The following is a 27,996-nucleotide window of genomic DNA, read 5'->3' on the forward strand; positions in this document are numbered from 1 at the left end:
AAGGAATGTATTTAATATTTATGCTGCTTGCTCAAGAGTGGGCTCACTTAAGAATTTATGTAGTCTTGCACCTAGAGGGAAACTTTTAACTTTTATACTGTAAACTTTTATACTGTACTTAAAATGTGCAAAGATGACTCCACTAGTAATAAGAGTCAATTCATTTTTCTGACTAATAGGGGGTTAGGGGTAATTAAGTAACCAGGCAACCAGCTAGTTCCTAAAAAGAGAATCTCACTGTCATATTTTCTACTCTCATCATCATCCCCCTCGCCCCTTTCACGCGCGCGCGTGCATTGCAGTGTTTGCCTTAAATGATTCAGGGAATCCAAGAGAAACCTAAATCCTGGAAGGCTTGGTGATAATTTGAAGCAATGCAACAAAATTACATTTACAAATAAAGTGATTTGCTAACACTCAAACCACACCCACAAAAACATCAAGCTACTGGTATACAATAATGTAAAGAGTACCCTACGGAACCCATCATTATAGAAATTAAGGTAATAACCGCAACAGACAAACCATTTTTACACTTAATTTTCTTAGAATAATTACTAATTTAAACATGTTTGCATTTTACAGAACTGAATAAAAATATCTCCTCAGGGGACATCGCCTTAACATAGCATTGTCCGTGTGGGCGAGGTGGTTTGTGTGCTCTGGATCCAGAGGGCTATGCCGGTGTTAGCTTAGCTACCAACACTCACCCAAGCTGGACAGGCCAAAGGGGAGAAGCCAGACAAAGTGTGTCCCACAATGGGCTATCGCTCCCCCTTTCCTACCCCAAACCTGTCCTCACCATGTCCTTTTCCTATCATTTCCTGTTATATGAATAAGACCTCAACGGCAGCGACAACGGAGAAAGAGTCTTTCAGAATGGTGAAGCTGGAGGAAGCGGTACCTTTTCTCTTTGGGTACAAAATGAGTACAAGTAGCGACTGTACCCCAGAGGGGCGGCTACAGACAGCATCTGATTCATAGTGAGCAGCTGATTGTAGGCTGGGAATCCTGCTGCCTACGTAGAAAGTAACGGGAAACTACCACATTACATTCCCAAGCAGTACATGATATGTCTCTCCATGTGAAAGATTCCAGAGTTAAAACATCCCCTCATTCGGATCTCCGAGAGGGGGACACATTGAGAGTAGACATATTTCAAAGGGACAGTGAAGGAAGGAAAGATAAGGATTGGAACATGGAATGTGACGACACTGCTGCAAGCAGGAAAGCCAGAGAATGCAAAACAAGAGATGAAAAGGAACAGATTAGATGTCCTTGGTTTGTGTGAAATGAGATGGGGAGAGAATGGGGAGATAGAAAGTGGAGATTATAAGCTCTTCTATTCAGGTGAAATCAAGAGTGGTGAAAATGGAGTAGGAATACTGATAGAGCAAAAGCTGAAAAATAAGGTAATAAAGGTACAATATATTGATGGAAGACTGATGATGATATGACTGAAGGGTAGTTCAAAATATTTGGTGTTAATACAGGTGCACATGCCAACCAGCCAGCACAAAGATGAGGGAGTGGGAAGAAAATAGAAATGCCTGCATTACCATCAAGGGGCACTGGAATGCAGTGGTAGGTGAAGGAAGAGATGAAGATACAGTAGGAAAATTTAGATTAGGAATAAGAAATGAGAGAGGTGAATAACTAATTAACTTCTGTAAAGAAAATTCATTAGGAGTGAGTAACATCATTTGTACACCACAAAAAGAGACATTACACATGGATATCAAATTTGAATAGGGAAAGATATCAGTTGGACTTCATCCTGATACAAAAAAGGTTTAGGAACTGTTTGAAGAATGCCAAAGCTCATCCAGGAATGGATATAAATTCAGACCACAACCTAGTAGTGGGAGAAATACAAGTGATGTTGAAAAAAGTCTGGAGAGGCAAAGCAAAAGAAAGACTAAACACAGAAAGACTCAAAGAGGTAGGAAAGGCATCAGATTTGGAAAACAGATTTGTGGAAAAATGGGAAGGAGGTAGTGTTGATGAAAGTGTTAATGACAAATGGATAAAAATGAGGGGAGGACTCATGGACTCTATTAAAGAAGTAATAGGAATTAGAGAAAATGGAAAAAAATGTATAAACTGAAAAAGGCAAAAAGAGGTTGAAGAGGCAAGGGAAAAATGGATGAAACAGAAATGCGACAAAATAGAGAAAATAGAAAAAGAGGGAGAGTATGAAACGATGTATAGACTGGCTAGTGAGATAGTTTTTGAATGTAAAAGAAAGAGGAATAACATAGAAATAGAAAGAGCGGATGGTACTCCAGCAGAAGAACCACAAGAGGTTTTGAGCAGATGGCAAGAATATATTGAATGCCTGTATAAGGGGGATGAAATACAAAGTGAAATTAAGACTGAAGAGGAGCAATATATGCCGGAAAATGGAAAGGAATTCACCATCTTAGAAGCAGAAGTAGAAAAGGCACTGAAGGAGATGAAGAATAGGAAGGCATGTGGAATTGATGATTTGCCAGCAGAACTGTTGAAGAGTCTGGGAAACAATGCAAGAAAATAAATAGTCTACCTCTGTAACAAGATATATGACAAAGGGGAATGGCCTAAGGACTTCCTTGCAACAGTTATGATACCAATAGAGAAAAAGAGAAACACTAAAAAATGTGAAGAGCATAGGACCATCAGTCTAATTTCTCATGCAGCTAAAGTGTTGCTGAGAGTGTTTAATAGAAGGCTATATGGCAAGCTGGATAGAGGGATTGCAGAGAAACAGTTCAGATTTAGAAGAGGAAAAGGAAAAAAGAGATGATATTGGCCTGTTAAGAACTATAGGGGAAAGATATATGGAAAAAGGTAAAGAAATCTTTGCTATTTTTATAGATTTAGAAAAGGCTTTTGACAGAGTTCAGTGGAACAAGCTGATGTATATTTTGAAGAGGAAAGGAGTGGATTGGAAAGAGATGACTGATATAGAATCTATATTTACACCAGAATGTAAGGATAAGGACTGGAAATTAAATGTCTGAAGGAAGCAGCATTGGACAAGGTGTTAGACAAGGTTGTTGCCTTTCCCCACTGTTGTTTAACGCATACCTTGAAGAGATTATTGTGAAAGGCTTAGATGGGAAAGAGGAATATGTATTGGAGGAAAGAGAATAGACTATATAAGATTTCCTGATGACATGGTATTTGTGGCAGAAGGTGAGCAGACAGTGAGTAACATGCTGAAAGATCTGAATGAAGCTTGTGTGGAATATGGGATGCAAATAAACACAGCAAAAACAAAGAGTGTGGTCATCAGTACAAGACACAGACTGTCCAATATTAAAATAGGACAATCTAGCATTAGCCAAGTAAGTGCATTTAAATATCTTGTAAGCACAATAACTGAAGATTTGACATGTCACCAGGAGGTGCCATAGTGAAGGAGGCATTAAACAGAAAGAGGAGACTCTTATGTGGCAAATTAGATAAAGGCTTGGCAAATGTTTTGTCTGGAGAAGCATTTGAGATGTGGATGAGAATGGAGAGAAAAAGGTGGATGGAAGGAGTGAGTAATGAAAGAGTATTGGAAAGGGTTGGTGAGAGATGTCTGCTGAAGGTTGTAAGAGAAAGGAAAAAGAACTGGTTGGGACATTCATTGAGAAGGGAGTACTTGCTAGCAGATGCTTTGGAAGGATTGGTTTGTGTGAGAAGACTGAGAGGAAGAAGGAGATACAAGATGACAGATGACATAAAGAGAAGAGGAAATTATGCAGAACTGAAGAGGATGGCAGAAGACCGGATGACCTGGAGAACTACCATGTGAAAACCTGCATTTTGGCAGAACACTGATGATGATGAATAAAAATACCCACTGATGCTGGCACAAAGGTGCTGAAACATATTTGGACATTTACAAATAATAGTTGTAAGGGTAAAATTGTAATCTGAACTCCCATAATTCGGCATACTGCTGAATGCAAGTCCAGTATTTACTATTGCACCACATTGCTCAAACTGTGTGCATGTTTCTTTTTTCATATATTTTTTTAATGATTCTAGACACATCCTTCAAAAGCCTGAGGTTTATAATTTTATGTGGTATGGGACTACTACAGAATGTGTGGCATGACTGACATGTCCACATACACAATGTGTGTCCTTTCCTCCACATGCTATTCCTTGATGATGTAGCAAACTTCTGGCATACACAGCCATTGTACAGTGGCACAAATACTGTGATTGTTGCTCTGTTTTCAAACATTATGAAGTTGTTTATAATACTCATCCATTGCCACATGGGCCTAACAAATATACCACTTTGTTCTCTCTTAGTTCTAGATTTCCTTCATAATAACTGAACTGAATATAAATTAATTAAGGCTTATCAACAAAATCCTAGACTTTTATTCTCTCTCTCTCTCTCTCTCTCTCTCTCTCTCTCTCTCTCTCTCACACACACACACACACACACACACACACACACACACACACAGGTACTTTCAACACATGCTTTCAAAATCCAGAATTTTTACGATGGTACAAAAAAATTACAGTTATTATCAACATTCTGTACTACATTCACTGATCTTACCTACTGATAACTCATTAAATGGAATAAACACAAGCTTTTCATTTTGTGCTTTAACAGTGTTGCTCCTGCAGGTCATTTCTAAGATGACCTGATGTTTGTAAAATCCTGTAGCCATTTCGTCTAAACGTTTTATGCAGGTTGCTATGTAACTCACATCCATTATCATTATAGGTTCTACTTGCTGTACTTGGATCCTCAGGACAATGCAATTTCCATGAATGATAATGCAGAGCAGTCTTTACAGGTGATTTACCATGTGAGCTGAAGATGTAGCTTAAGTTATATTTCCGGCTCACAGGAGCATTGAAGAAAAACAAAGAAAACGGAGAATGTTAATGAAATCTACAAGGTAAATGGGTTACCAGGAGATCACGTAATACTGGGTTACACAGTCACTTTCACTGAGAGGAGAATGCTATAAAAACTTACTTCCTCAGTGTCAATAAATTTTGTGGACTCTGATCCATATTTCTCTGCCACACGAAGAACATAGCAGCCTCACAAAAATAAAAACTGCTAAGCATCTGGCCAATCTTTTTGCTCTCTTATTTCAACAAACAAGTCACTTTTTATACAACATTATTTTTGCCACAATTCATTTCACGTTTCTATCCACCTTAAATTGGCATTTTATCTCTTCATCTTAAACGTTTGTCAACTGCATTTTTAACACCACAGCTACATTTTTATTCTGCTGTTGTCCTTGTTTTTCATTTGTGCGCATAACACACACAGTTCTACATTCAGTGGCATAAATGAAGTTTAGAAAAAAAAAAAAAAGGCTGGCTGCTGTTTTTCAGGTAATTTAATTCACAGCCATGGAGATGAGCCAACACAATCATGGATAAGTTAATGTGAATCAACTTTTAGTTTTCTACTGATGGTCAATGTTCGGACATACACATACCAAAAAAAGTTTTGCACCACCTCAGTTCCGGAACTTGTACAGAAAATTGGAACAGAGATCAACATACACATCGTTTCCGCCCTTTTTATTGCTTATGAAAACCACACATTGCATGTTGTATCACAACACAGCGAGACCTTCAGAGGTGGTGGTCCAGATTGCTGTACACACCAGTACCTCTAATACACAGTAGCATGTCCTCTTGTATTGATGCATGCCTGTATTCGTCACGGCATACTATCCACAAGTTCATCAAGGCACTGTTGGTCCAGATTGTCCCACTCCTCAATGGCAATTTGGTGCAGATCCCTCAGAGTGGTTGGTGGGTCACGTCATCCATAAACAGCCCTTTTCAATCTATCCCAGGCATGTTCAATAGGTTTCATGTTTGGAGATCATGCTGGCCACTCGTCGAGCGATGTCATTATCCTGAAGGAAGTCATTCACAAGATGTGCACGATGGGGGCGCGAATTGTCGTCCATGAAGATGAATACCTCACCAATATGCTGCTGATATGGTTGCACTATCGGTCAGAGGATGGCATTCAGGCACTTTACAGCCGTTACAGCACCTTCAATGACCACCAGCGGTGTATGTCGGCCTCACATAATGCCACCCCAAAACAGCAGGGAACCTCCACCTTGCTACACTCACTGGACAATGTGTCAGGCGATCAGCCTGACCGGGTTGCCTCCAAACAAGTCGCCGACAACTGTCTGGTTGAAGGCATATGCGACATTCATCGGTGAAGAGAATGTCATGACAATCCTGAGCGGTCCACTTGGCATGTTATTGGGACCGTCTGTACCGCGCTGCATGGTGTCACGTTTGCAAAGATGGACCTCGCCATGGACATTGGGAGTGAAGTTGCGCATAACGCAGCCTATTGTGCTCAGTTTGAGTCATAACATGACATCCTGTGGCTGCACGAAAAGTATTATTCAACATGGTATTGTTGCTGTCAGGGTTCCTCCAAGCCATAATCCGTAGGATGCGATCATCCACTGCAGTAGTAGCCCTTGGATGGCCAGAGCAAGGTATGTCATCGGCCAGAGCAAGGTATGTCATCAACAATTCCCATTTCTCTCCATGTCTGAACAACATCACTTTGGTTCACTCCGAGATGCCTGGATACTTTCCTTGTTTGAGAGTCCTTCCTGGCACAAGGTAACAATGTGGATGCATTCAAACCATGGCATTGACCGTCTATGCATGGTTGAACTACAGACAAAATAGGCACTGCTCATGCATGGTTGTTTACATATTTGGGTGGGGTTAGTGACATCTCTGAACAGTCAAAGGGACTGTGTCTGTGATACAATATCCACAGTCAACATCTATCTTCAGGAGTTCTGGGAACCACAGTGACGCAAAACGTTTTTTGACGTGTGTACATAATAGAATCTCAGACATTATCACTACTTAATCTGGTCATTCAATTGTTTCACTTAAAGTAACTGGAAAGTGGGCACTTTAATTCATTTCAAAAGCTGAAGATTGGCTAAACATAATCCTAGCACTTTTTGTTTCAACTGATCTTATGAAGTATAGTTAATGGTTTAATTGAGCTGACACCACAAGTCTAATAACAACATAAAATTTATCATATAATATTAATTTTTGTCCACTGTTATGAAATTACAAATGTAGATCAATTAAGTAAACACCACTAGTCTACTGTGACAAAGCCAAATCTTCATAAGATTTGAGCAGTCACACTTTGAGAGTTGCAATAACGTCTGTTGAGGGAACCATGATAACAAAAGAAAACATTTGTACCCTTAGTGTGTCTGGAAAGTTATTTAATCTGAGATTTGGAGGCAGCTTTGATTGTGACAACTGCGGTTGCAGTCAGTTACAAATCATGTACCATGTATGCATGAATGTCTTGTGGCCTAGATAGTGAGTTATTATGGGCAGCTGGTGGGGCGATGAATGCTAGGCTTGCTCATGAGATTAAAATTAGTCCACCACATTCAGCGGTATGCACAGAACTGATGAGGCTGTTCAGGTTTGGAGCCATATGTTGTGCCTCAATGAGAGGATATCATAGGCGGGTGAAATTCATAAACCACTGAGTTTTCTGTGTTATCCATCATGTCTCATTCTTGACATTGTTGATCGAAAATCTCATTAGCAACTTATTTAAAAATATCTCAGGCCGTTCTCCTTCACAGGAATTTTAATGTAGCTAATGAAAATTGTCCAGCGCAGCCAGGAATAAATACGTTACTGAAAGAAACCAGAATAGCCTCAGATCTAGGAATGAATTAAATACTGACAGGCTGGAAAAGAAAAAGAACAAACAATGGATTGCTGAAAATTAGTTTTTGGGACTTGGGATATTAGCACAATAACTAATAAAGAAAATGAATTGGTGAGACTATTGAAAACTGCTAAAGCAAATGTAATCTGTATCTCTTAAACAAAAAACAAGCTTAAGAGTAGCAAGTATATGGAGGATTATATAACATTTTACAGTGGGATAGCCCAGCAGCAAAGAGCAAGCAAAGGTATAGCAATTAAAATAAACAGAAGTGTAGAAGAACGAATTAAGAGCTACAACTGTATCTCAAACAATTACACTGGTGCATCTGCAATGTAAGATTGAAAGGCATGAGGAGATGAAGAAATCCCGATTGGCAAAAGTGGTTTATAAAAAGTGTGTGTTACAAGAATTGTGTGTTACAAGAATTGTGTGTTAAATTACTTTTTCAATAGTGACTAAATCAAAAACTCCTAATGATAGATAAGGAATGGAAGATCATTTAAAATGCTGTAAACAAAGTAGCTACAGAAGTTCCATAAAAGAAATGAAAATTTAGGTGAAATAAATGTGTGAAGATCTGAAGTGCAGAAATTAAAGAGGCTTTTGAGGAAAAGTATACAGCATACAGAGCACTTTTCGGCACTTCCACAGTACAGAATTGGGAAGTTTATTGGATAAAGAGGAATATGACAAACAGCCTAGTAAAGAGAGCCATCAAGTTTCATGGACTAGATTCTTTTCAAACATTGAAAACACTGTACATGATCAACAGTCTTTCTCCTACAAAGCATTGAAAATGTTATGTGAAATTAATAGAAGCCTCAGTTTGGTGGACAGTACCTGTGAAATACACTCCAGGGTAATCAACAGCAGGCTTAAGGACAATATTATCAACCATCACCACGAAGGAACAGTCACAGCAAAACCAAGAGCAGGTAAACCTAATGTACTGACAGACAGGGACTGTCTAACTTTACAGAGGTCATTTGTATAGATATTGCTTGAAATCAACAGAAGGAATTACTCACAAGTTCCAAAATGTTACCAGCACTCCAGCTAGGACAATGACTGTGCACAGCGATTTAAACAGAATAGGGTGCAATGGTCAAGCAGCTCCTCATAAGCCACACATTTCTGTAGTCAATGTCAAGCAATACTTCTTGAGGTTGTGTGAAAGTGACGACACTGGACAGTGGATGACTGGAAATGAGACATTTTAAGTGATGAATAACACTATGTCCTGGGGCAATCCAGTGGAAGGGTTTTGGTTTGGCAAAGCCTGAAGAACGTTACCTGCCATCATGTATAGTGCCAACAGTGAAGAGTGCAGGAGGTGGTGTTGTGGTATGGGAGTATTTTTCATGAAGATGGTAAGGTACCCTTACTGTGCTTACAAAAACGATAAACGCAGAATCATATATCACATTTCACAGCACTGTATACTGCATACAATATAGGGACAGTTCAAAGACAACTGCTTGCTGTTGCTTGACAATGAGGTGCATGACAATGCATCTTGTCATAAAGCAGCATCTGTGTTTTGTGGATGATAACACTCCTGAAGTGAACTGGCCTGTCCAGAGTCCTAACCTGAACCCAATGGAACACATATGGGGCAAGTTAGAAAGTAGACTTCACTACAGAAACCAGTCTCCAACATACATACCTTCTCTTGTTTCAGCTCTTGAGGAGGAATGGGCTGTCATTCCTGCAGACACTGAAAATGTCCCCAGTACACTTCAAGCCATCATAAACGAGAGGAGTGGACATATAACTCATTTAGGTCCACTAGTAGGTGACCAGATGCTTTTGATCATATGGTGTATATCGGATGAATAGTGGAAAGGAATTGCAACTCGTATAAATCTACTTTTGACGATTCTCACAATATTCTGTTTCATTGCAACACTTTAAATGGCTAGTCTCCAATGAATGTAGAGAAAGAAAAGATTATTGTGTAAGAACCCAAGGGAACGAAAGTATAATTCAAAACTTCTAGAGATTATTAAGAATACATCTTTGTAGAACATGAAATTGGCAACTAACATTTTGTAGAGTAACAATGAATATTATACTTGCTTAAATGGTTTTTGAGAGCAATGTCAGATACCATCACACAAACTGGAGCAATGTCATATGCCATAACACTAACTGTGCAAATACTTGCATGTGGTTGCTGGTTCTAATATTGCAACCATTATCAGACAGTGAAAAGTGTCACTAAGTTATGACAGGTGCACTTAAAGATGACAAAGAACTATCTCATGGAAATATGGTGCATTTTCTGTGACCACATCTCATATTATGCACAAGAACCATTTTAGCAGTTAAGTTGCGAAAACCTCAAACAACAATGTACTTGCCTCCATCAATAATATCAATATAATTCTTTTGCGAGTTATATCCAGATTACATTGTTAAACAATGCAATTACCAGGAATGTGACTCGTGATACATAGTAAAGATATAATTTTGAAAATATCTTAAAGCTCACAGAACATTACAGATTTTTGTGAAGTGTCATTTCCCTCACTCCATGAAACAGATAATTTCAGTCTTACTATTCCAATCGTGTTTCTTGGTAATTTAGAGATAATCTTTCTTGATTTAACTTCAGAGAGGAGGGGAGAAAATACAGTAGCACAGTAGTAAATTGCTGCTTGTATCATCTGAATACACAAATGAAGAGATACATTTAGCATAAGGTACAGAGTACAAACTAGACTGTGACAGAACTTTTCTTGGAGAGTACATTACTGATAGTGACACTGGTATGGCTATATACCAAAATAAGTCATGAACCACAGGAGTATGAAAATCACACACACACACACACACACACACACACACACACACACACACACACACGTGCGTGCATTCCAACTAGCTGACTGCTGCCTACAATGCAACTTGAGGAGCAATCTATGTTCATAGGTCACCTGGTAAACATGTTACCAATCCCTTCAACTGTAATTTCCAGTAGATTAATCCTGATAATCCCGCTATTTTTTTTACTGAAACAGTTCGTTGTTTGGCCTTTAATTCCTAAATTATGTTCATTCAACCAGGACTTCCCCTTACCAAAATTACATTCGTAGACAGAATTTCATGAATACCTTAACACAGGCTGCTGTGTCCCTCCTACAAGATAACAATCTACAACACACTCTCATCCTGTGGGGGGCAACACTTCAGGCAGCATCTGCAACAATAGACACAAGCACCTACAAGCCAAACAATGATCCATACTCATTTGCATGTTGGTAAATTTTCTGGACAACATGCTGGTTTGTTGTCCAGTCACAAGAGGCACCAAGTCCGCTGCCCGCAGAGCACACTTCAACTTTCATCAGAATTATTTTTCTACGGCATCTTATATGTTTGCCAGTAGATCAAGCCATATCCATGTGCCATGACCATATTTAAGCCAGCACTCAACCATGGGTTGGCAGATTGGTCTCTGCTATCGAACCAGTTATTATTTTGAGCTCTCTGCATCAGGTGCTGCAGCCCATCAATCAGAATCTTGGTACTGAATCATTGGTGGATAATTGTGTTGCATTGTTTATCCCCTAATTTCAACAGAACATATGGCAATGGCTTTACTTTGCCAGACTTTAACCATATACTGAGTGCAACAGTGTTGTTAACTCCAGACCGTTCCAAGCGCATCTTATTACTCACTTGGGCCTTTGGCCCCATAGTCATCCATATGTAACTTAACACTCCATGAAGCAGACTTACGTTCTTTAAATATTCAAATAAAACTATTCCACACTGTTTACTTGTGCAGTGTTTTCATTGCACCTCCAGTGGCACCCACCATAACAGACTGCCGACAAGTTGTGCTCCTGCACCTACCTACGCCCTCAGATCACAACTGTTTTTCCTATTCATGTGCTGCCACACTTATCTATGCTCACTGGGAGCAATTGTTTCATATCCCCAATGTTCACACACTCTCCTATGCCCTCTTGGCACAACTATTTTTTGTTTGACATGTTTCTGCACTCACTTATAGCCTCCACACAAAACAAGTGTACTTCTCTTGTGCTCCCATACTCCTGTCTGCCCTACAGGCTGCTATTCTATTTTCCAAGTGCTTGCCCAGTTCCTTCCACTCTTTGGGCACGATTTTTCCGTATCCTTTTCACCATTCTCTCACATCTGCATCAGCCTTCTGCATGCAGTGTATCTCTTACTGTGTTTGGTGTCCTTGAAGATTTGTTCCAGATGGCTTGCTCCTCAACTGCTGCCAGCCTTGTCAGTCACTGGTGCCTCCACCAGTGCACAACACATCACAGGTGATCGCCAAACAGAAATGCTAATGTCTCTGGAAGCAGTGGTGGTTGTGGTGGTGGTGGGAGGGCTCCACCAAGACAAATATCAATTCATTTAGCTCAAGAAAGACACCATACACACAAGAAGGTTCTGGAGTAGATAGGCTGCCATCTATGAACTTTCACACCTTGACTGAAGGAAATGAGGCCACATCCTGGACGAATATTTGAAATCACATTTCATAAGTAGTCCAAATTTTAAACAACAAAGTATGTACCTAACACATATGTGCTACTGTACATGTTCGGAGAAATTCTTAATGTGCAGAATAAATAAGTAAGTTCACTGCACTTCATCATAAAATCTACAAATTACAAAAGACAAAGACAAGAAACATGCCTGTGCAGACAGATGCAAATTTTTCAGTACCCTTTGCGATTTATGCAGTTTCTGAAAAACTAGCTTTTGGATGAATCAAGTGCAAGCATTAGCAATTCATTTCTTTCCTCACTTAATTTTTTTAGCGATACACTACTAAGGATTCATAATTTGATCAAGCATAGTACATACACAATGGTTATTCAAAGCGTAAGTCCGAATCACCGTAGCTAATCAAATGTTGGATGAACATTGAAACACACATGCTCACTGATTCCCAGCATGCCTTGCTCATCAAATGTCGTCATTTGCATTGGTGTTGTTACAGTATCTTTTTACAGTGTCAGTTCAGCTTGCCGACTTCGAAACACGGTCAGTGATTCTGTTTCTGACAGCAAGGAACATTGCAGCGGCAGAAATTCATTAGCAGATAAGTGAGATGTAAGGCCACAATGCGATGAATGGTAGCAAAGTGCGTACGTGGGTGAGAGTTTTCAAGGACGAACCGAGAAATGTCCACGATGAACCACGACCGTCCATAATCCCTGGAGTTTTGTTGCTGCATGGCAATGTCAGAACATATTCTGCCCTTCACACCCAAAATCTGATCAGATCTTTTCAATGGGAACAGACTGCCCACTTACCATACAGCAGGGACTCAGCACCGAGCGACTTTCACTTCTTTCACTACCTAAAGCAGTTTCTCAGCAGCAAGTGCTTTGCAACAGATGACAAGGTGAAAGAAGCAGTTAAAAACTAGTTTTACTCACAGGTGGCAGACATCTACGACTTAGGAATACAAAATCTTGTAGACTGTTATGACACATGTTTAAACAAATATGGAAACTAAGTAGAAGAATAAAGAAGCTAAACTAGTCCTTTGAAAAAATTCCTGATAGTTTATGTTTTATAAGAAGCCTAGTCTTACTTTTCAAATAACGCTCATAATGTTGTGTCATAAGTTGCACATGGCTTAAACACCTCATGACAGAACTAAAATTGCAATATTTGTTTGCAGAAAATTAAAAGAACATATCGCTGACAAGGTCACTAGAAAAACAGCCCAAGCTAAAAGTGGGCAAGGATGAGAATGGAAATCAATCATATACTTTTCAATGGAATCATTAGGGTGCTCTTCTTCAAACATTTAGGGAAACAGAGAAAGCCTAAATTGTGACACAATGATTCACTACAGATGCAATGAGCCTGACTATTATTTTCCCAATGACTCAAGTGACACATACCAAATTATCATATGTTGCCTAAATGATGATGATATTATTATTATTATTATTATTATTATTATTTCTTTCTATTCTCAGACGTTATGTCTGGTCAAAAATGGACAGTGACGCGGACCTTGATCAAGCGTGACTTCCTTTTAAGTGTATGGTATATGTTATATTGCATTTAGGAACTTTCGGGTCATTGAACATGTATCAATAATTACAGATTTTTGTAGTTGTATATATATGTTTGGATGTAGCTGTATTGCATTGATGTACTGGTGGATATTGTGAGGTATGACTCCTGTAGTTGATAGTATAATTGGTATAATGTCGACTTTATCCTGATGCCACATGTCCTTGACTTCCTCAGCCAGTTGGATGCATTTTTCAATTTTTTCTCCTGTTTTCTTCTGTATATTTGTTGTGTTAGGTATGGATATTTCAATTAGTTGTGTTAATTTCTTCTTTTTATTGGTGAGTATGATGTCAGGTTTGTTATGTGGTGTTGTTTTATCTGTTATAATGGTTCTGTTCCAGTATAATTTGTATTCATCATTCTCCAGTACATTTTGTGGTGTATACTTGTATGTGGGAACGTGTTGTTTTATTAGTTTATGTTTTATGGCAAGTTGTTGATGTATTATTTTTGCTACATTGGCATGTCTTCTGGGGTATTCTGTATTTGCTAGTATTGTACATCCGCTTGTGATGTGATCTACTGTTTCTATTTGTTGTTTGCAAAGTCTGCATTTATCTGTTGTGGTATTGGGATCTTTAATAATATGCTTGCTGTAATATCTGGTGTTTATTGTTTGATCCTGTATTGCAATCATGAATCCTTCCGTCTCACTGTATATATTGCCTTTTCTTAGCCATGTGTTGGATGCGTCTTGATCTATGTGTGGCTGTGTTAGATGATACGGGTGCTTGCCATGTAGTGTTTTCTTTTTCCAATTTACTTTCTTTGTATCTGTTGATGTTATGTGATCTAAAGGGTTGTAGAAGTGGTTATGAAATTGCAATGGTGTAGCTGATGTATTTATATGAGTGATTGCTTTGTGTATTTTGCTAGTTTCTGTTCGTTCTAGAAAGAATTTTCTTAAATTGGCTACCTGTCCATAATGTAGGTTTTTTATATCTATAAATCCCCTTCCACCTTCCTTTCTGCTTAATGTGAATCTTTCTGTTGGTGTATGTATGTGATGTATTCTATATTTGTGGCATTGTGATCGTGTAAGTGTATTGAGTGCTTCTAGGTCTGTGTCACTCCATTTCACTACTCCAAATGAGTAGGTCAATACTGGTATAGCATAAGTATTTATAGCTTTTGTCTTGTTTCTTGCTGTCAATTCTGTTTTCAGTATTTTTGTTAGTCTTTGTCTATATTTTTCTTTTAGTTCTTCTTTAATATTTGTATTATCTATTCCTATTTTTTGTCTGTAACCTAGATATTTATAGGCATCTGTTTTTTCCATCGCTTCTATGCAGTCGCTGTGGTTATCCAATATGTAATCTTCTTGTTTAGTGTGTTTTCCCTTGACTATGCTATTTTTCTTACATTTGTCTGTTCCAAAAGCCATATTTATATCATTGCTGAATACTTCTGTTATCTTTAGTAATTGGTTGAGTTGTTGATTTGTTGCTGCCAGTAGTTTTAGATCATCCATGTATAGCAAATGTGTGATTTTGTGTGGGTATGTTCCAGTAATATTGTATCCATAATTTGTATTATTTAGCATGTTGGATAGTGGGTTCAGAGCAAGACAGAACCAGAAAGGACTTAATGAGTCTCCTTGGTATATTCCACGCTTAATCTGTATTGGCTGTGATGTGATGTTATCTGAATTTGTTTGGATATTAAGTGTGGTTTTCCAGTTTTTCATTACTATGTTTAGAAACTGTATCAATTTAGGATCTACTTTGTATATTTCCAATATCTGTAGTAACCATGAGTGGGGTACACTATCAAAGGCTTTTTGGTAATCAATGTATGCGTAGTGTAGGGACCTTTGTTTAGTTTTAGCTTGATATGTCACCTCTGTATCTATTATCAGTTGCTCTTTACATCCTCGTGCTCCTTTGCAGCAACCTTTTTGTTCTTCATTTATAATTTTGTTCTGTGTTGTATGTGTCATTAATTTCTGTGTGATGACTGAAGTTAATATTTTGTATATTGTTGGTAGGCATGTTATGGGGCGATATTTAGCTGGGTTTGCTGTGTCTGCTTGATCTTTAGGTTTCAGATAGGTTATTCCATGCGCAAGTGTATCAGGGAATGTGTATGGGTCTGCAATGTAACTGTTAAATAATTTAGTGAGATGTGAATGTGTTGAGGTGAACTTCTTTAGCCAGTAATTTGCTATTTTATCATTTCCAGGGGCTTTCCAATTGTGTGTGGAATTAATTGCTCAGGTGACTTCATGTTGCAAAATTATCACTTCAGGCATTTGTGGTATCATCTTGTATGTGTGTGTTTCTGCTTGTATCCACCGTGCATGCCTGTTATGTTGTACCGGGTTTGACCATATGTTGCTCCAGAAGTGTTCCATGTCTGTTATGTTTGGTGGATTGTCTATTTTAATGTGTGTGTTATCCATTGTTTGGTAAAATCTCTTTTGGTTTGTGTTGAATGTTTGGTTTTGTTTCCTTCTATTTATTCCTTCTAATTATTATTATTATTATTATTATTATTATTATTATTATTATTATTATTATTGACATCATCACATCCTTAATACAAAAATATAGTAACAAAGGACCTCCACAGTCTTAGGTGAGTGAAGCACCACATAGAAGTTGCTGAGCCCAGTGAACTCACAAGGTGTCCAGCAAAGGAGTCCCCTATTTGAAAATTAAATATCTTGAAAACTAATATTGAGACAAGTGCAACAAAAGGTATGTAATTGTGAAAGCTTTAAAAATTTTATACATAAGTTTCAAAGTAGTTCAAAAAGCTGCTAATAGATGGTGCTGCATGCTGTGCAGCCCGCACAATAAAATTCTTCCACTGCAAAGCAGTATTTGGAGTTACATCATAATATTTTCACCACTTGCAGTACAGAACTGACATGCATGACCAACAAAATTTGCCATCACATCCCGTACTGTCCCAACAGAAATGGATTCAGATGCCACACAGACCACCTACTCGAGCTCGTACAGCATGACGGGACAGATCTGGTAGATAGGTCTTTCAATGTGACCCAAAAAAAAGTAGTCACAAGGAGTCAGATTGGGTGAATATGGAGGTCATTCCATCCCTGTGTCAGTAAATTTGCAATAATCCAATGCAATGACTATTCTTGAAGTATTAATCAAGAAAGCAAAAGCTCAGTGCAATGTGGTATGGCCCCATCTTGTATGGGCCACTTAGTGCCTGGTCAGTCCTCCAACAGTGTGGCAACAAACTGTTCCAAAACTGCAATGTAACATTCACTAGTGATCATTTCCGCATGAAAAATAGTGCCAATAATGCCTCTGCTGTGTACTGTAGCTAAATAGTAACTGAGTGAATACAATCAATGGTTTCGCTTCACAAAATGGGAATTTTTCAGAACCCCACAATTGTCAGTTTTGTTTACTCACAACTCCATCCTGATGGAAGGGTGGCTCATCTGTGAACCAGAAGCACACAACATCGAATCCTTCATTATCAATCACTGTGAGAATCGCACACCTCATATAGGTACGGTGTGATGGCTTTGGATTTTTGCATGGAAGCAGGGGGTAGGCTCTGTCTCGGTATTTTCTATAGGTTGAAATGCTTCAAACGAGTCTCTGCTGCAATTCTTCAGATGGATTTTGCTGTAGAATTCTCGAAATTGTGGTAACATTTTTCTGGAATAACTATGGTTTGCCAGCTAATCAGCCATGCTGCATTACAGTTGGAATTTGGCAAAGAGATTGCACATGGTTTTCATATCAGGTCCTTTTAGAACATTAAATCTTGTTTTGAAACTGTACCTTGTTGGCATGGACTGTATTCTAAACTGTGGTATTTCAGCACCATAAAAAAAGCATTTTTCAATGGAATCTATGTTTTTAACCTCTTTCTTTGGTACACTATTTGTTTCAACAATGAAACTGATTTCTCTGTATTGCAATGCACTATTGGCACTGCACACTAAATATACAGCCCCACCTGTTAGCTGTGTTTCAAACTATTTAAAAAATTCTGCATAAAATTCTTACAGCTTTCACAACAAACATCTATTTGTTGCACCCATCTTTCAGTCTTAGTTTTCAGGATATTTCATATTGAAATCAGGGACTCCTTTGCTGGACACACTGTATTTGATCAATAACACTATGGTCACTATCAAAATAAGAGACATTTCTGAGATTAACTAGACATATTAACTATAACAACATCTCACACCACCACAGTTCTTTATTTGTCTGGCATAATGCTTTATAATAGCACATTCGATCAACTTCACAGCATTTTGTACATTGTCAACCAACTATGAAGCAGTACAATCCAATTAATATGTATTTTTTGTCTGGTTGGTTGTATACCTAGTACTACTTAGCTATGATAAACTGTTATGTTACCATTTCCAGACAAATCACTTGTTTTAAAATATAATGGTGATCATGATGAAGGAGCAGGAGAAACTGAGAACAGAAACAGATCAGCATTTATCTGCTCTTAAATGTAAAATATTTAACTTTTCATAACATTTTTCAATGTTATTGTGCCTTAAAAGGTCCAGCACAAAAGAATGCCAACAAATTCTGTACACCCAAGGGCTTAACACTATAAAAATTTTGAAAAAGATAGTATTCCCAGAGTAAACTTCGGCAGTTAGACACAGGTCCTTTTAGAAAATTGGGTTAGAATGTGCTGATGTTACTGAATTTCTTTTGAGATTGAATACAATGGGATAAAAATATCAAAAAAACATGGAGTGCTCTCATAAAACATGGCAGTAGCATAATTATGGAGGATGAGTGGGAGTAATATTTCTGTGGCAGTTAGCTAGTGACCACTTGGTTTCTCCGGGTTTAGCCATCATCATAAAACACAGTCCACAGTAGTAGACAACAAAATAAGACATTCCTACAGTCATTATCATGAAACTGAAATTGCAGTGAAATAAACTCAATGATCTTTCAACTTTTACAGTAATATGCTATCATTAGAATGTGTGACATGCGTTACAAAACAAAAAACAGCCCTCTGTTATAATGATTTATAAATAAATACCACAAAACAAAATACAGACTCCAGTAGTTCATGCTGTCAACTGCACAATAATACAAATTTTGATTTCAAAAAGCCATATGCACACCAATTATGCAACCTACACTCAAAAATTTTTTAATAGAAAAATCTGAATTAATTCACACTCTTTTTACAGCCCAATGTTGTAATATTCTACAACAGCGTGTAAGATACGTAGAAAAGTAAGCCAACAAAACAAATCAATCTAAAACAACCACATGCTGAATGATAAATCTCTAAAGATGGTGAGGTATGAGCAATGGAACTTTACATGAATTACTTTTAAGTCTGAAATTGTAGGACTAAATAACACACAAACATGAACAGTCATGATTGTGTGTGTATTTTCTTATTTGGGTAATTACAAATGGAATTATAACATGTTTTGGCTTCACAGCATGTACTGTAATGAAATGTTATTCTTGTATTTAACAGGTATTACAATTAACTTTTTTCCATATTAGTCATATGCATAAAATCAATACTGTATAAACAAAAGTAATTCAGACTGTCTAAAACATTTGTTTGTACACTGAAGGACTGCTGTCACTGTTGCAAAATTATATCCAACATAGACACATACAAAGTAGAAAAAAATTTGTATAAAAGGACTAATTCAGTTGCAATAATTATCAATATCAAATTAAAAGTTATAAGAATTGCCAGTGTAATAAAATCTACAAGCCAACATTTCATCTTACTGTAAATTAAAAGCAAAATACACTGATTCCTAGGGGATTGTTTTGATATACATAAATTTCCACCCTACAGTCATAGGCATTAACCAGAAACTCTGATATTACTACCAAAATTTCCTGCAAACTAACATCAATAATGTCTATATCTCATGAGTGCTTTTCATTCATTCATTTCTCTCTCTCTCTTTTTACAATACTCCCATGGACCCATCGTCACAGTCTAACGTGCAGCATAATTATGCTGAAGAATGAGAATGCATCTCAATCAGTCAAAAATTAGCTGACCTTAGGGTATAATTTGCATACAGACCTGTGATGGCAGTAATACCAACTTAAATCTGAACTGAAATATACAATCTCTCTTCTGGCACAATAAAGCACTTAACACTCAAAAAATTATATGCAAGCTTAAAGAAATATAATATTAAACATATTATCAGTGGCAAAATTTCTAGCAGGTAGCACGTCTTTCTTTCCATTACTGCTGTTCAACTCCGTTCATCGTCATGCAACCTTAATGAAATGTCAAATGGAACATATGAAGAAGACTATTACAGAATCCAAACATATGCTATGAGCACAAGCTATAATATGTCTTATTTCCAATTAACATTACAGTACACTCCTCTCAAACTTGAGCTTTCTAAAATTTGTTGTTATAATCTACATAAATAAAATTAAAATTATCTGAAACCAAACAACAAAGCAGCATGATATATAATTAATTTCACTGTACTCGTTGTACCAAAGCATTTTAGAAATGGATCTCATTCTGAATGGTAATACACATTTCCACTTTGTTGTCAAAGTCTGTAATGGTATCTAACAGATTATTAGATAAAACATGCCTTATCTTAGAACCTGGTGGTAATTAAATGTCTGTGTACAAAATCTTTAAAGTGCATACACAGCTAGTGATTGGTAACACAGCAGACTCCCAAAACGTCCTCTGATAATTGTATTGAAAATGTAATGTCTATGTTCACAGTGCTTCTATTTTTCTATCACTGGATAATCATTTCCTCTCACAACCATTAATCCAAACACATACCAACTCTGAGTAAGGTCAACCTTCATTCACAGCATTTATTTACTAAGCAATAAATAGTAAACTGTTCTGGAAGTTGGCTCTATTCTGTAGCCTACATCACCATCAAATTGCTGCAGTGGTGCTCAACCTGGGATAGCCACTTTCAGTCCTGATGTGGTAAGAAACAGCATGGGAAGATGTGAAAAGTTACTGACTATCCGACTGTGTGCTAAAGTCTTGAGATGGCCAAACAGTTCCACAATCTCTTGTAGGGATGGTGTAGGACACCATAGGTGGTGCTCTGTCAATCAGATGGTTATGTAAATCTCAGCATGGTTATTGGCTTTATGAAAAAGGGCAGACTGCCAAAACCAGATTTCACCTCCTGCCTGCCTTTCGTTAAGCACATTTCTATAACAACTGTCAGTAACCCAAATAATTTGGTTATACATTTGACCTGCATAACAAGTCAACAGAAGCTAACAGCAAATTATTTCTGTTAATAGCCCTTGTCCAGGACACAAATGGAAGATACCAAATTGTTGTCAACACATTAGCAATTATATAGGGCTAAGAATAGTTCACAAATTGTTGCTGCAGTTCAATTTGCCATTATTATACAATAATCAATAATAATAAATATAATAATACCTATGGACTAAAAGTGGAGAATTCTTTTTTCTTTTTTTAGAAAATAACTAAGTGAAATATAGGCCTCAGTCTAGATGACAAATCAAATCATAACGATGTATAGTAAACTGAATGGGAAAAGAGTGTATATGCATACACCCATACATGTACTAGGGTAGAGACCCAGACCAGGTGACAACTTTCCTATTTGTACTGACATAAACCCTAGAAATAAGTGCACACCTCAGACTACAAGTACAAAAATGATGGTACATCCTTCTGAAATGATATATTATTAAATTTTAACATATACTGCTCTTCAAATATTTATTGCACTACAATTACACTGGGCTGTCCAGTTTCTCCTTAATTACTTATCTAGTCATTATTTCACAGACCTCTGCTCTGATTATATTCAGGAAGTGATATCTATTTTACATTTGTTAAAGAACATAAAATTGTTGGGGGGGGGGGGGAGATTATATATATATTTTCCACTGAGACCACGTTCAAGGAACACATCAGTATTTGACTGAAGTTATTTCAAGACCTTTACAGGAACATATCTGCATAAATTTACAAAATAGTGTACGAAACTTTTACTGTTCTCAATTAAGTTACAAGTTTCAGTATATGTTTTAACACCTACCACAAAAGATTAACATAAAAACTTAATTGTGAAATGCAGTCAATGAACAACATGTTTCCATGTTTTTAGTATCCGCAGGTGTGGTATTCAGATACGGGAAGGGGATGTTTTGATTCTGACTGTCTACTGAACTGACAGATTTTATTTCGTATGTGCTAATGGCAGCAAAGAAGGAAGGAAGACCAAGACAACTGATCGATAGTGATGGGTGTGGCAGTGAAGATAGGGAGGAAGGGAGGGACGGAGGGAGATAAAACAGGGCGAGGGAGGAAAATTGTGGTTGTGGTGACTGTTTTTGTTTTAAGATGCACAACAGTTGGGTGTAAAGCATCTATGCAGCATGCAATTATGTTGAGTCCAGTGAAGGTGGCAAGACAAATACGTTGAAATTGGATAATCACAACAATAAGCAGCAAGGACCGACTTACATAAACAAGCATACATATGGCACTCACTGGTGTATCCATAAGATTTACCTTATTTTGTATAATGTACAAATTAAGAGATATGTTAATGACATGATAAAACCAACAAAATAGAAAACCATATCCATTTCTGAGAAAAGAAGGAAGCATGAATCAACCACTAAGATACATTAAAAATTTGATACCTTGAATGTATAAAAACTCTTCTTACTGAACAAGAGACAGGCTGATAAAATGTTCAGTACCCCATAAAAAGTACAACTGGGTCTTCCTGCTAGAACAAATTGTCATTTATCGTTGGACATTATCCCTCTAGGAATATGGTTAACCCTACAAAGGAAGGGAGCAAAAGAGGGAGATGATGTAGTGGGGAGATGGGAAGGGACAATTAGAAAAAGACATAGAATAATTAGAAACAAAAAGTTAAAGAGTACAGGAAGAGAAGCAGATAGAAGTTAGGAAGCCTCAAAGGCATGAAAGAAAGACATTCAAACTGAAGATTAACTGAGAGCATTATTTACTATTTGCCTTTCTGTCAGATACCGCTGTTTCTGTTTTAGCGACTGACGAGACAGTGACCACTAAGGTCACAAAGGATGCAGCAACTAATCTAATCATTAAAGTAATATATTGGTAACAATTATAACAGATATTATTCAATATAAAAACATGTATGTCGGTCATTTCAAAACATTTCAGTCCGTTTACTATATAATGAATTTTTCGAATTACTACGACAAGAAACAACTGGATCAGGGAATACGCTGGAGTGGAGTATGTAAATGTGGCTATAATGAGAATGAAGTGGAGTTTGGCAGGACTTGCATCTAGGCAAATGGACAGTAAATGGACAAAGAAAATTTACTGGAGACCGAGAGATAAGAAAAGATTTGAGTTGGTCACCTAATAGATGGTAAGTGGATGAAATTATAAAATATGAATAAGAAACATCAGTGTGTACCGTGAAGATGGTAATATGTAAAAGAATCTCCAAGAAATCTCCATCTAACAGTGGATATCAAATGGTGTGTGTGTGTGTGTGTGTGTGTGTGTGTGTGTGTGTGTGTGTGTGTGTGTGTGCGTGTGGGCGCACGCGCATGCGTGCGAGAGAGAGAGAGAGAGAGAGAGAGAGAGAGAGAGAGTAGCAATTTATCTTTTCCTACATTGCAGACATTACTATGTGCACTGTCTCGATCGTTTGAAATTAATTTCACTATGACAAACTTTCATAACGTGGCACCTACTCTGAATACCACCTACTTGAAGAAAGGAAGGAAGATTAGAGTTTAATATCCCATTGAGATTACTAGCTAGAATTGGGGAAGGAAATCAGCTTTGCCATTTCAAAGGAACAATCAAAGCATTCCTCCCCCCTCTTGGGCAATTTAGGCTAACCTCAATAACTTAAATGTGGGTGGCTCGATGTGAATTTGAACTGCCATTGTCCCAAATATGAGTTCAATGCCTTTCCACGGTGCCAACTTGCTTTGTAACCTGATCGATGAAAATTTTCACATCATCGAGAACATTATGGGAGGTAAGCTGTATTTTGCAGAATTCTTGTAATCAGCAGTGATAGCTCTTCAACTGTTGCTGTTACACAAGATTATGATACCTCACACACACACACACACACACACACACACACACACACACAAACTTGTCAATGTCATCACATGGATCACATTTCATGTGAAGCTGCGAGTCTCACCAAAACAGAATAACTACCGAAGCACTGCATCACGCAACTTTAAGGGACCATTTCCTATTTTCAGAATACAGAACCATATCAATTTCTACCTACACCAACTGTAATTGAGGAAACAGCAATTGTGCTGCTAAGAAGGAAAGGCAACATAAATGCGCTAAGCTGTCAATCTTGTGTGAACTAAGTAATTCCTTTTGTAATTACATGAATATACAACACTGTCACCAGAGAGAACTAAGTCAATCTACGAATTTCCAAAGGTCACTTTTGTGGAATGTTAGTAGTGTAAACACTGTTACAATCCTTCAAAGGTTCTTCAAGATAATGTTATACTAAACAAGTCGACACATTTAAGGTCACTAGCACGGACTGTTGCTGAACAATGTGATAGTACATTTTGGAAGCAATGACAAACAGAACTCCCTAACTTCAAATTTTACACAGGATACAACAAAGTCATCTTCCTAAAGAGATTCTGTAGCTAAATATATTAAACAACAAAATCAGGAAGAAGCAAATGATTATGAGGAAAATAGTAGTCTACATATAAATTACAGAATACCTTCAAAAATATAGCTACAGTAATAGTGTGCACCTCAAAGTCGCCCCTTGTAAAAAATAGAAAAAACCTCCGGTAACTTACACTGTGCTATGTGATTAAAATACCTTGATATGATTCCAACTCATTTCTTACAGGAACACCCCATTTTATTCGCAAAGGAAAAACTGTCAGGTTTAGGTTTGTTGTCACATCAATATAATTTCTTATGTAGAACATTCGTACTGAAATTGTGCATAAAGCAACAGTCTTAAGAACTTATTGTACCATTCGTGAGTGTCTAACTACTACAAATTTAGAAGCAAACAATAATTCTATAAATGAAAGGATGTTGCTCGTTTCAAATAAACCTGTACCACTTTAAATTTAAAAGGTAGTATTCATATATTTACTATGTCGAGTACTTTTGCCTGCCTCTCTATGCAATGTTTTTTACTCTGCATATTTCAGCATATGAAAAACACAATTTTATTAGTAATTTGGTTCCTTACAAAAATAATAACATGTAGTACCTACTTTTATATTTACATTATCTAGTACAATCAACAGTACAGAACATACTAAAATATAGTACACAATATTGCACAAGACAAAATTTATACATTTAGCAGTCCCATTTAATTTTACTCGGCATTTGCTTCATAGGTCATTGTAAGAGGTATTGCCTATAGTTATTCAAGTGACTGCACTTTTAACTTTGATATATATTACTAAAGTTAAGGAATGTAAAAATTTTAAAAAGGCAAGCTGTTATATAACAAATTTAAGAAATGCATACTTCCTATGAATGGCTAATTTAAAAAATGGCTGGAAAAATATGGTAAGACTACTTAAAGCTTACTGCTCATTTTATACAAGAACAACTATCCAAAACTGTTCCAATTCCACTGTACATCAGCAAAATGTACTTATCAATAAATCAGCCAGATCCTTGAGTCATTTCTATCACACTGTTTAGCAAAACCAGAGGAAGTTGGTTTCCACTATTAACAAATAAGAGTCTATTCATCATATGTCACTTCACTTGGTCTACAAGAAGGGAAATTTTTATGATAAGATTTAATATAAAACAAGCTGTAATGGAAAATGTAGATATCTTTTCTCTTCAGAATATATCAGGCTCTTATTATGATGTATAGTTTCTATATTTCTGTCTGTGCATCATCTAAATTCTGCAATCCAACTTTTCAACTAATGGAACTCTTTAAATTTATTATACGTACATGTAACATTTAGCTATGTCAGCCAGTAATGTAACTGATACTGGCGCGCGCGCACAAACACACACACACACACACACACACACACACACACACACACCCCTCTTGTACGCATATATCCTGTCTTAAGGACATACCAATGGTTGTGAAATTTCTATTTGGAATAGAAAGAAAAGCAGAGGGCTTATGAAGTTAACATGACAAACTTCACCTTTTTGAAAGTTTACTTAGAAAGCAAACACAATGTTCAGATTTATTTTCATACAGACAATAAAATAAATGCATAATACAGGAAAATGGAACTTTCATTGGGGCTCCACATGGTTTCTCATGCAAATGTACATGCATACATGCACACATGCACACTGTGAGTAATAACAAAACAGGAGATAAGAGGATGTGGAGATGTGATGGAAAAGAGGAATGCTCACACATGTGTACCATGTGCGTATGCAACCTCGAATGATGTTCTCTCAAAGTAACTATTGAATCAGATTGCCCTCACAAAATACTTATCATTATAATTGCTGATTAAATTATCACAGTATTATTGTTACATGTGATATACATCTATAATTTGCAGCAAAACATAGGATAAGGCTGTGCTTTTAATATCTTATGATATTCAATGTAATAAATAAAAATATCTGGAAGTTCAAGAATGTGTGAATCTCCCAGTACTTAAGCAACAAGTACATAAGTTCTATTATATACACTTGAGAATTTCAATAACAGTCTACTGTACTATTCAAAATACAATTATCAAAAACCACTGTACAATATAAAATCAATCTTGTAGCCATTTAACTCCTGAATAACATGTACTTGATAGATAATAAACAGACAAGTCTTATCACAGACAAAGCTCCTGAACAGCATAATAAGTTTACAATATGAAACTTATGTAATATTTATGATTAATACTGATTCAAAACTCATATTAATATTGAGATTAAATAGAAATTCCATTGTTCAATACATGAACCATCACAAAATGAAGACCCTCTTCTCAATATTAGGAGCTGACCTTTGAACACAGTTCAAATAACAAATGATAACACATCACTGTACCAACTGTACTTAATTGCTTCAAATATTTCAGTCAATTTTGTTGGTCAAATGTGTCCAGGGCTAGCTTGAATAATTATGTTGTAATGATTTTGTTGTCATCAACACTCAAGATTAAATGAATAGTCAAGTGTTACACACACACACACACACACACACACACACACACACACACAACTGGGGGGGGAGGGGGGGGAGGGGGAGGAGGAGGAGGATGATGATGACTGTTTTGCCTGAACTGTCTTAAACCCATGCATATTGCAATATTAAAATCACAATATCTGAACAAATTTACGTCCATCATTCATGTGAGTATATTACTACAATAAAACCCACAGTATGGGAACTTTTGAACTTTGCATACACATGGAACAGCCAGAATATTGTTAGAAGAATACACCAAACAGCAACATGAAGCAACTGACAAAGCAAGCAACATACAGGCTCAAAATAACACAGACAGAAAGCAGGCAGAATAAAATGTAAGTGGAGGAGTGGGGGCTATTATTCAGATGGAAGTGCTACCTCTTCATCTTCATCTAGATCCACAAGGTTTCCTGTTGAGCCAGCTTTATGCTGTCTCTTTGGGTCAAATGGATCAACCACTATTTGCTCAGTTCCCTTAATTTCTGCCCGACAGAATGGGCAACCCTGACCTTCAGAGTCCTGCAAAAGTTAGAAGCACACATTAAAATAATATTCCATTTGTCATGATGGGAGTCTATTAAAAATGATTAAAACAATCCATTGTTAATAGTTGCTAGCATTTCAAAGAGAAATTTATACATATTTGGTGGTATATGACTTATCATATATAAAAATCTGAAGACATGTCTAAATGGAAATTTGGTACTCCTACCTGCCAGGATGTTAAGCACGGTGTACACAAAAGATGTCCACAAGGTTCTATTCGAATATCCTTATCATTTTCAGCACAAATTTTACAAAGTTGAAAGGTAGAACCCATTTCACAGTATAATTCATACTGCTCCTGAGTTACTTTTATATGATCTTCTGGTGTTGGCTGAACTGCCCATGAAAGATCAGGATTCACATTACGCCCATCAGGATAGAGGTAGCTAAGAGAAGTGGAGGAAAACAGTTGTCATAAAATACCACAGTTTGAAAAAGTATGCATTTAACTGATCTATGTAAACACATGATT

General features: G+C 37.1%; 1 protein-coding gene across 1 annotated transcript in view; it reads right to left on the reverse strand.

Moving 5' to 3' along the window:
* The window catches only part of LOC126162227 (E3 ubiquitin-protein ligase CBL-B-B), a 178,948-nt gene that overhangs the window by 110,789 nt on the left and 40,163 nt on the right, over positions 1-27,996 (reverse strand). The window contains exons 5-6 of the mRNA XM_049918588.1: positions 27,691-27,910; positions 27,357-27,497 (exon numbers count right to left, since the gene is read on the reverse strand). Of these exons, the coding sequence (XP_049774545.1) occupies positions 27,357-27,497; positions 27,691-27,910 (361 nt within the window). The remainder of the gene's footprint in view (positions 1-27,356; positions 27,498-27,690; positions 27,911-27,996) is intronic.

Source organism: Schistocerca cancellata, chromosome 2 (assembly GCF_023864275.1).
Source record: "Schistocerca cancellata isolate TAMUIC-IGC-003103 chromosome 2, iqSchCanc2.1, whole genome shotgun sequence".
NCBI lineage: Eukaryota > Metazoa > Arthropoda > Insecta > Orthoptera > Acrididae > Schistocerca > Schistocerca cancellata.